Source organism: Mesoplodon bidens, assembly GCF_964165515.1.
Source record: "Mesoplodon bidens genome assembly, chromosome: 1".
In the NCBI taxonomy this organism is placed as follows: domain Eukaryota; kingdom Metazoa; phylum Chordata; class Mammalia; order Artiodactyla; family Ziphiidae; genus Mesoplodon; species Mesoplodon bidens.
The window spans coordinates 32,489,614-32,500,900 of record NC_138176.1 but is presented as its reverse complement, the minus strand read 5'-3'; the positions used below and the strand labels follow the sequence as shown (position 1 = coordinate 32,500,900).

The following is an 11,287-nucleotide window of genomic DNA, read 5'->3' as shown; positions in this document are numbered from 1 at the left end:
TAATTTCATGGAGAAGCACCAGATTTCTGATAATTTTTAAAGAAATAGGTCTGATACTAATTTTACTGTATGTTTAAGCATCAGTTAAGGGCCTGTGCTTTGAAGGTAGATTTATGTGCTAGGGACTCAAAATTAATGATATGTTTAAGGCTCTACATTCTCTGCACAAATTTCCCAAGCCTGGTGGTAATAACGTGTATATAACGAAACAGATAACTATTTCTATTTTAAGTTCCTCCTTCTTCTTCTGACCACTCAGCAGAGTAAAAGTCGAGGGTCCTCCTCTCTCCTATAGCCAGAACTAAGATCTACTGCTCTGCATCTAAGTGTGCAGAGCAATAAGTGGGGTCCCTGGCATCCCAAGCTTCTGGTTGCCAACCATTTTTTAGATGTTCTTTGGTAGCATCCCTGTTTTGCAAGCATACTGACTTATAAATGCTCCAAATACTTGATAGTCCCATACCTGGGAGATATGGAAGAAGGAAACTTCTGGAAGGCCAACAGTCAGTCACTGACCAAATTTCTACATCTGGGCATTTCTTGAGGGAGAGAGCTTGGCTATTTGGAGATGGAAAATATGGTGACCTGATATCAGCAGGTCCTGATTCTAGACCCACCTCTTCGTCTAACCAACTGAGTGTTCTTGGTTCCAGGCTTCTGCGAAACCTCAGATTTGTCTTCTATATAAAAGGAGTTAGGACTAATCCCTCTCTAAAGTCCTTTTGAGTTTATTGTATGTGACCAGCCCTGGCATTTAAACACCCTCCTGAAGCTAGAGAAAAACTGAAGAATCATTTAAAAATTAGGACATATCTTCTTACTTGAATACTGTAAGTCAAATCATAATCACTTCTAGAAATTAGATTGGACTAGCAAATAAGTAAGACCTAATATAAGTACATTTCAGTAAAATCACTTGTACATTTCTGAACAACCTTTTCAGGCTCCTGACATGCCAAATTAGAGGTAAGTATTCCAATTAAGTCGTCATCCTTTTGGCAAACAAGAATAGGGATCAATATACTTGATGATGGTGAATGAAGTCCTTAGTTTCACCTCTTTGTGCCTTAATAATATCTTCTTCAAGGAAAGCCCAGACCAGCAGGGCTGCAACAATATCAGCAATGAGACTGGGTCTTAAGGTCAGCAGTCAGGCTATAAAACTCAACATGAAGACATCATTAACAGGCTGAAAACCAAAAGTCTCAAGGTCCCGAAGTAGGCAGGCTTTAGGAGGTGGAATCAGCGACCTCTGGGTGGAATAGGTGGAGGAGGATGGAAGGTCTCCCTGGTCAGAGGCCTGAAATGAAAGATAACGCAATTATTATCAAACGAATTTAATTAACTAGTTCTTAGGCATCCATGATTGGTTGCAAACTTGGTATACTATGCAAAGGACATGTTCTTCAATGAATAAAAGTGGAGAAACATACAGACCTTTCAGTGGCACACATGCTAAGCTGTGGCTTGCAATCCTAGCTGCACATTAGAATCACCAGCGGAGCTTTGAAAAATAACAGTTGCCAGGCTCAATCCCAGACCTATACCATCATAATCTCTGGAGGATAGGGTTCAAGCATCACAACTTTTAAGTACTGTCCCACCTTCAACCAGTTATATTAACCATGTCGTTTATTTTCTGAGGCTTTGACATCTGGGCCCTGGATGATCCTGGAGGGCCTGCCCCTCCTAGGGAAAGCTAATTCCTAGAGATAGCAAACAACCTGCAGTGAGCACACCTTTCACATGCAAACTAACCAGTCCAGAGCCCATACCCCAACCACGTCCTTTAATGGGACTCTCACATTCGGGACCACTATCCACTGCCCTAATCACCCCAGGGCCAGGTGCCAGACAACTGGAGACAGCCCCTTTGCCCCAGAGCCTGCTGAAATTATTCAAACTAGCCAATCCTTAATCTGCCTAGCCTGCCTCACTTGTTCCTTCCTGCAGAACCCAAAATAAAGCCTCTTGCCCATGTTTCTCCCCTCCCTGACATTTCTCCTGCCTAAACCTGGGGCTTTCCTGTGTGCCCTACCCCGGCATAATGTGCCCCCCTCCTCTTGGGATCTAGGAGTATTACAAACTCCCTATTCAAAGGCAGTCGTCTCCTGATCTGCTGACCTTGCCATACCTAAATAATAATAAAACCTATATTTTAAAACTCCAGTGATTCAAATATGCAGCCAGGCAGGAGACACACTGCAGTGGGGAGATCCCTTGAGAGAGGACTTAAGAATTTCTAAAGTCGGCTTCTCACAACTACGTCCACCCGGGATCACTAAGTGTGTTGTCCCAACTCCATGTCTGCTTTCCTAGAAGCCTCCCTCCACGTTCGTCTAGATGGTTTTTGAACAGTACTAAATGATACTCCAGACAGACCTGGGTGAACGTATTTACAGAGGGTTCAACAACTGCAGATGGTATTTTCACATGTGTGCTGTAAAACCAATATTTAATTCTCTTGGAAGCAAGTCAGTAAGTCAAGAAAGAGAGCTTTGTCAGGTGCTGTAATTGAACTGTGCTACCCTGGAACTGCCTACTTGAGGATTGAATGAATCAATGAGTAAATATTTACTAAATGTCTCTTGAATGCAAGTTTGCGTAGGTCAAGGAAACGACAAAAGAGTTGGGAAAAGAGAGGCCATTTCAGGAGCCAGAGAGGGAGGCAGAAGTAGAAAAGAATAACAGCAGACATCCTCAGGAGGGTCTGCAGTGGCACCTGGGAGTAGATGGTTTTGTGTGGTTGTCTCTTTATCCAGAGAAAACAAATGGACAGTCTCCTTCCATTGCCCGACCTGCCCTGTGAACCATGGGCTTAAAGGAGGAAGCTGAAGGACAGTCAGGTGATACCACTTATCACTTGAGTACGCTTAGACTGGCTTCCTTGTTTCCTTCCTTCCTCTCAACAAACATTTATCTACTGTGCATCTACTCCTGGGTGTGGGATATAACAGCAAGTAAAATGGGCATGGACCTTTCCCTCAAGGTGCTGAGAATATAATGGATGAGACAGACAATAGGGAAAATCAGTACACTGCACTGCAAGTTTTGATAGGGCACATTCAGAACCTATGAGAACATATGGCAGAGGCATTTATGCACACATCTGGAGAGTAAGTTCAACTCCTCTGAACCTCTTTCTCATCTGCCAGACAGAGGTAAAGATACCTATGGAGATATAGGTATCTATATTGGAATTACAGATACCTATACTGTGTGAGATGACAGGTGGAAAGTGGATAGCACTTTCTGGCTTAGAGTAGGCACTCAAGACGTAAAGCTAATAATTTTATTATTATGATTAAAGATGTATTCTTAGGGTTTCCCTGGTGGCGCAGTGGTTGAGAGTCCGCCTGCCGATGCGGGGGACACGGGTTTGTGCCCCGGTCCGGGAAGATCCCACATGCCGCGGAGCGGCCGGGCCCGTGAGCCATGGCCGCTGAGCCTGTGCGTCCGGAGCCTGTGCTCCGCAATGGAAGATGTATTCTTAGACCTTTTCCCCATGTATGCCCCATAAGCCTTACATTTTACCTTCCATCACAAAGAGAGTCACGATTCCCTACTGGTCCCTCTTCCTCTGCTGCCCGACTCTGCAGTTGGGGCAAGTCTACAAGCAAACCATCTCCACATTTCATTCTGATGAACAACCCAGCTAAGGATTGGAAGCCCCATCTCAGGGAAATGGGTTTGTGATTACAGACATATCAGAACCATGGAAGTAAAGGTTATTAAATCATAATCAAGTGGTGGTCTGTGGGGGAGACGGCCTCTCCAGGACGCTGGGAAGCTGGAGCTGGAGACAGGATTGTCCAGTCCAGAGACCTGGGCACTGGCTGCTTTCTTCTCCGTGTTGAGGGTGAGGTCTGTGCTGATGATAAGTTTGCTTCAAGAACCCAGCAATCCTAATGTTGGTTACATTCTTTTAAAGCAGGCCTATTATTCAGATGGTATGCTTTTGTATGATCACAACATTGTTAAAAATATCTTTAAGCTTCCCTATTAGTAAATAGCCTCCGGCCCAAGTCCCCTTACTCTCTGACCACTACCCCCCATCCCCCAGGGACTTCACAGATCTCTTTACAAGTCAGCAGCTAAAGGATTAACTCTTGGTACTCCAGGAGGCCTTCAGAAGTATGTTCTGATTTGGCAGTACCTAGGCTACGCCTTCAAGGGGAATGCATAGATTGTTAGTGATTGTCAAATCACTAGTAAATGGTAAAACATATGAAAAAACAAGGGGGCAATGGCTCAGCAAGATGTTGGCTTTTTTTTTTTTCTCTCTACTGGCAGGACTTTACCTATGAAGAGTGTAATATTGTCAGCTGCCCACGCTATAGGGACTAATGCCCTGCAAGGGAAATGCCATGCAAAGATATAATGCATCTGCTCCTGTTCTTGTCACCATCTGCCTTTCCTAACTTTGAAGTATAAATATATTAGGAACTTACAGCAGGTGGGAATGTGAAGCTTCTTTCCACTAATCTGTAACCCACCTGCACTGTGGTACACGACTTGATGGCTAGCTGTCAACCCAAGCAGTAGCAGTCTATCCATCCATCCATTCACTCACTTGCATGATAAATATTTGTTAAATTCCTAGCAGGCGCCAATTACTGATTTAACTCCATTCTGTGCTGGGGAGAGTAGAAAAAAATTTTTTTCTTATCAAAAATCTCTAGGGACTTCCCTGCAGTGGTTAAGAATCCACCAGCCAATACAGGTGACAACGGTTCGATCCCTGGTCCGGGAAGATCCCACATGCTGCAGAGCAACAAAGCCAGTGTGCCACAGCTACTGAAGTCCCCGCGCCTAGAGCCTGTGCTCCCCAACAAGAGAAGCCACCGCAATGAGAAGGCTTCGCACCGCAGCGAGAAGCCTGCGCACCGCAGCGAAAGAGAAGACCCCGCTCGCCGCAACAGGAGAAAGCCCGCGCGCAGCAGCGAAGACCCAAAGCAGCCAAAAATAAATAAATATATAAAATTTTAAAAACAAACGAAAACAATCTCTATTCTTTTGAGGTTTACCATCTACTTGAGGAGACATATGTAAACAAGGGCCACAACATGGGATGAATTATAATGGAGGTATTTGGGGAACCACAAGAAGGTTCACTCTGCATAGGAGCATCAGGGAAGGCTTCACAGAAGAGGTAATGTTTGGACAGAGTCCTAAAGGATGTGTAGGAATTTTCTAAGCAGAGATCGGAAGGGAGTAGGAAGACAGCATTCCAGGCAAAAGGAACAGATTGAGCAAAGACAGCACAAAATGACACAGCTCCCTAGGAATTCTTAAGGGGGAAACATCAGTGACTACAAGAGAGGGGTGGGACTCAGGGCCACGGCATGCTAAAAAATACAGAATTAAATTTAAGGCTTTCATGCCAGGAAGTGACATCACCAGCTATTTCTGTTCTAGAAAGGGCACTCTCTGGTGCGGTGGAGGAGGGACTGACCGGAGGCAGGGAGGTGAGTGTGGGCCTACAGGGGTGAACTTAGGCACTGGCACATGGAGAGGAGGGGTAGACCTGAAAGCTGCAAGGGCAGCAAAATGAACAGAGCCTGGGGAGCTGCGAGGGAGGCAGGGATGGAGGCCGACTCCGGGGCAGGCACTTGGGGAAGAGAGAGAATAGTGCCACGTCTCAGGCTGGGAAATGGTGAGAAGAAGGCAGTTTGGGGCAGAGGATAGCAGGTTGGATGATGAGTTCAGTTTTGCATGGGCTGTGTCTGAGATCTTGGTTGGACACCTGGTGGAGTTCCCAATGAACAGTAGGAAACAGAAGACCAAGGTACAGATGGCGATGGAGACTTGGAGTCATTGCTGACAACTCAAGCTCTGGGGGCAGCATGCAGAGTGAGAAGAGGGAGGGACCAGGACTGGAGAGAGTGATGAGCAGGATGTGCTGTTTGAGAGAAAGGGGGGTTCAGGAGAACATGAGAGGGGAAGAGCTGCCAATTCCCAGATCTGGAAGTGGAGTGGAGACCACCAAGGTCAGCCTCCCCTCCTGTCCATCAGTGGGTCAAGCATTCAGGAGAGAGGCCCATTTTATTCTTTGCTCAAACATCTCCTCATTTTATTATGAAAATTACATACACACTTTCAGAACAATTGCATCTTTTCCAATCTTCACACCAAAAATGCACCCAAACCCCGTTTCTATCAAGATTTCTTTGCAAACACCATTTCTTTAGTAACATATGTTTTCCTCCTTTTCTCTCCCCATCTTGATCACAACATGCTTCCAGACTCCCCCAAAACAATTCATCTGCCATCTCTCTTTACACATTAAATGCATCCCAGTTTCCAGCCTTTAATTTCTGGAACCCATTTCCCTGGTTGTTCTCTCTCCTGTAGACAAAATCCCACAGAGTCTTTGTAGCTATATATTCGAGATTGACATTCTTTTTAATCTTGGTACAATTAGATAACTGCCTCCAAAGTCTTTACCGTCAGGAATAAAAGGTCTTAGATCTTGTATCTTCTCCCATGACACCTGGACCTCCTTGGACAGGTGTAACAAAATGACTAAAAGACTGGACCCTGGAGTCAGGCACACATAGGTTTGCCACAGACATAAAGTCTCCATCCAGTCTTAGGCCCCAGTTTTTACATCTGCAAAATGGGATAACACTAAACATCTACCACCTAGAGTTGTGAAGAGAATTAAATGAGCTAATGCATTTAGTGTGTTTAACAGAACACCTGGCACATAGTAAGCGCTCAATAAATATTAGCGTTTATTACCACAATTGCTCTGCACAAACACCCCTCCCCAATCCCCAACTATATATAATTTTCAAGCAACAGAACATTATGCAAATTCAGGTGATTGGACTAGGTGATCGCTAAGGTTCCTTCTAGGGCTAATGTTCTAATATGTGAACTCTATTCTACACCAGGGAAACATGCTCCGTGAGTGTGGAGCAGCTTAGGACCGAGGGAGGCTTGTGTAGCAAGTGTCAGTATGTGAATGTTGCTGGGAGCACACGGAAAAGTGGTAAGAGCAAGGGGAGAAATGGAAAGATCCTCAGCGCAGGGTCAGCTGCTCTTTCCAGAAAAGCAGAAGAAAAGCCTCCTTGTGGTACTTTCTCAACAAATTTCACTGGTGAGGTTCATTTGAGTTACAAAGTTTCTAATTGCAAAAAAAAATCTTAGTTTAAAAAAAATGTCACCCTTTTAATCTCCCCCCGCCCACCCCCACCCCCGCCCCACATTGTATTTCAGACATCAAAGAATTAAACTCCCAAGGCAAGCCCAGGCTTTTATTCCCAAAGGCTCCTTTCTGCCTTGGCAGACAAGCTAGCTTTGACCACCTCTTCTGTGACTCCAGAAGACCTTAAAAAGGTTCCTGCCAGAAGCCTGAACACAAACAAAGACATACATCAGAGCCCCATAAGTCAGTCACACTCTTTTGTCTAATGCCCAGCTCCAAATCTCCACAGGCTCATCCTTCTGCATAAAAAACACTCAGACTGTTGTGCTCTTACTAAGGGCCAGAAACACAATCCTTACGACTCTGTGAGGAAGTTCATTGACAGTCTCCGTTTTCTTTTTTTTTTTTTTGGCCACACCACGCGCAGCATGAGGGATCTTAGCTCCCGGACCAGGGATCAAACCCGAGCCCCCGGCAGTGGAAGCTCAGCGTCTTAACCACTGGACCGCCAGGGAAGTTCCTACTATCTCCATTTTATGGACAAGGAAATTAAGGCACATGACAGTTAAATAATTCATCCAAGTTCACAGGTGGCTGCCGGAGACTTCCCCAGGCAGTTGTTCCCCACCACCACACCTTGCTGCCTCTCACCTTTACTTCCACTCCCAATTCCTTCTTATCTCCTGGTCCCCAAAAGGCACTGACCCCACTATGCGGCCAAGGGAATTAGTTATTCGGGAGCTGAATTCTAACCAGATAAAAATTATGCAAAACATTGACCTTTACCAATGTATTTCACTGACAAAATATTGCATTTGTTATTTAGAGTATGTGCAACTGAATAAAGCATCCCTTAAGTTAATGAAGAGTCCACATTGAAATGTGTCCAAAGTATGCCTTTCAGTGAGTCTAGTTCTGTGCTTATTCTTAGGTCATTTTAGATGTCCCCAGATCCTACACTCTGCTGAAACTCAGAGAGTGAGGAAAAAATGTCCCGTCAGCTTCGATGTTACCTCTGTGAGGCTGCTCGGGGTGGCACCCTGGGGGGCCTCTCAAGGGGCACGATGGGTGTGCTGTCCACTGGTGGGGGGCCTGGACTACGACTTCTGGCAACCTCGGGGGCTTCATTATCCTACAGCAAAAAAGATGAGAAAGAAGGGTGAAAATCACACTAAGCAACAGCATAGTTGGACACTGCCATCCCACAAGCTCCTCAGCCCTCCCCAGGCTTTGGCTGAAGGTTAGTTACTGACTGATAATCAACCCAGCAATACCAGGGCAGTTTTCCACTGACACTGACTCCCAGAGTCACTGAGGAGACCATCAGACCCAAATTATCATTAGCAATTCGAGCTCTTGTTCCTCACTACTCAGTGTGACATGTGGGCCACCAACATAACCATCGCCTGGGGGCTTGTGAGAGCCACAGGGTCCCAGGCTCCTCCCCACACCTGCTCCATCAGAGCCCACATTTTCACAAGATCCTAGGTATTTCTTATGCATGTTAAAGTTTGAGGAGCATTGCTCTATGTAACCAGATAGGGCTGGAGAAATTTTATTTTTAAACAAAAGTCCCTTTTTGGGACAACAGAACGGTGACTGGTCCTCAGTCACAGGGTCATACAAGCTGTGCCCTGGTGGGCAGCCCACCCCTAGGACCCTACCTCAGGGAGTCTCCTCGGTTGGCAGTGACCCATGTGACCTCACCCGCACATCCCAGTCGCTGGTCACTGGATCAGGATACACACCCTAACACAAATTGGGCCTCAGCCTAAGGCAGTAACTTACACTCTGCTCAGAGACCTTGCGGCTCTCGGGGGACTGTCTGCCACTATCCATGTGGAGAAGCAGAAAAGGCCAGTGCGCAGTGAGAGAAAAAGGAGATACCCACAGGGAAGAGGAGACGAAATAGCGTGCGGCCTCAGGGGGTACAGTGAAGAGTGGCTACGGCTGTGGCATGCCCCGCTCCTGACCCAAGCCCCGAAAGGCGACCACTGCCCCTGGAATCCCTGATACTCATCCAGTTCCCTCTCACCCCTTTTGGCTTAACCCTTCCTCCTTCCCTCTCTTCCTTTCTTCCCCTCTTTTTATTGAGGTGAAATCCACATAACATAAAATGAACCATTTTAAAGTGAACAATCAGTGGCATTTAGTACATTCACAATATTGTGCAACCACCATCTCTATCTAGTCCCCAAACATTTTCATGACCCCCCCAAAGGAAACACTGTACCCCTTAAGCAGTTTACCCGCATTTCCCCTACCCCCAGGCCTGGTAACCACCAATCTGCATTCTGTCTCTATGGATCTACCTTTTCTGGACATTTCATATACACGGAATCCTACAGTAGGTGACCTTTTGTGTTGGGCTTCTTTCACCTGGGTTTCCATTTCCTGCAGTGAAACGACCCCCGGGACAAGACCTATGGGGGTGCGGGCCCCGGCTCTCACCTCGTTGTCCCCCTCCATCCCGCTGCTCACACTGAGGAGGCTCCGGGTGCTGGATCGGTTACTCGCGCTGCCTAAAGGGCGCAAACAAAATCAGCTGGACTGTGGATTGTCTCAAGGTAAAGTAAATGCAGAACTCTAGCTCTCACTTACGGATAGAAACAATACACAAGCTGTGCATACGGGCTTCTTCAAAATGCTGCCGTCTAATAACTCTACCATGTTATTAGAGTTCAGTTTTTCTTTCAGCATAAAATGAAATGTCATCTTTGTATTTCCACTTTTTGCTTTATAGCTACCATTTACTGAGGGCTTACCCCACATTATGTGCTTTAAAAGCACGACTGCATTTAATCCCTATGAAAACCCTACCTGATATTAGAGCTCCAATCTGACAGACAAGAAAACAGAGACGCTCTAGTTCTCACGTGTTCAGTGGTATTTCTAAAATCTGCAAACAACTTTCGTTGCTAAAGTTTTTTTTTTACCTATTTAGAAATTACAGCATGTGTGAGTATCACACATGTATACATACCTTCTAAAAAGGGGCCAGTGTGACACAAAACACAAAGCACAGATTCAAAAGTATAATTTACATGCAGGGTAGGAATTGTGACTATGTGAGTTTAGGTGCTCAAGGATGTAAGCTGGGGGATTTATCACCTACCTCGTTGAAACAGCATTATCCAATAGAACTTTCGGGAAATGTTCTGTTGTGTGCTATCCAATTTGGTAGCTAGTAAGACACATGGCTAATGCAACTGAGGAACTAAATTTTATTTACTTTTAATGAACTTAAATTAAATAGCCACATGTAGCTAGGGGTTATGGTATCGGACAGCACAGCATTAGAACAAGCTCAAGAACGTGATTGGTCTAGCGGTGAAGAAGGAAGAGAAACAGTTAATCAACTAAAACTTTGACTTTAATTTACCAATATTGCCTTTAACGGTATTGCCAGATCTTAGGTCTGCTGAATTTCCACTCAAAATAGCTCCTCATCATATTAGTTTATAGGTAAATTGCCTTAGTTTTGACTTCATTATGGTACCAACTTTGACCTAATTAATTTAGATGTTAGCTTGATGAGAGTAGGTTAAGATTATAATTTTGGATTGTTTCTCGGAGGCAGATTTTTAAATTTAAAATAATGTGTCGAAAATATTTCTAGAAACCAGGGGATTCAGAGTTAGTCTATTAAGGAGCACGTGACCCTGTTTCTTTCTCTCCAGCTACCCACACATAACACCGCTTGCTCAGCCAGAATGTCCTTTTCTCCCTGCTCCCCCCAGCCCACCCCTATCCACAAATCGAAAAGCTCCTGTCCCCAATGTTCAGGACAAATGTTATCGAAACCTTCCCAGATCCCCCCCAAATGGAAGTAAACCCTCCCATCCACAGGCTCCCACCCCTGTGGAGCCAAGCCTCCCAGGTCATTCATCATTGTTCATCCCCTTCCCCTACAACGAACCAGACTCCTTCCAAAGTTTATCCACTAGGAGGGAGCAAAAAGCTGTCCAGGCACTGGTTCCAGGATCCTGGAAATTCGCACAAGCCAGCTCCCCTTGTCCCTTCCCTTGGTGTTCTTGAATTTTTAACTCTCACCCTTTGGCTGTGAGCCTTCGCTCCTGGTTTATCAGCCCTGTCTGGCCCTCTCCTCTCTCCAAGGCTGATGACCTGCTTGGC

The 11,287-nt window shown here is 45.5% G+C and overlaps 1 protein-coding gene across 1 annotated transcript in view; it reads right to left on the bottom strand.

Annotated features, from left to right (window-relative positions):
* Positions 1 to 868: 868 nt before the first annotated feature.
* The window catches only part of PIK3AP1 (phosphoinositide-3-kinase adaptor protein 1), a 113,995-nt gene continuing 103,576 nt past the window's right edge, over positions 869 to 11,287 (bottom strand). Inside the window, exons 15-17 of the mRNA XM_081244046.1 lie at positions 9,605 to 9,675; positions 8,167 to 8,285; positions 869 to 1,300 (exon numbers count right to left, since the gene is read on the bottom strand). Coding sequence (XP_081100172.1) covers positions 1,243 to 1,300; positions 8,167 to 8,285; positions 9,605 to 9,675 — 248 coding nt within the window. The 3' untranslated portion in view covers positions 869 to 1,242. The remainder of the gene's footprint in view (positions 1,301 to 8,166; positions 8,286 to 9,604; positions 9,676 to 11,287) is intronic.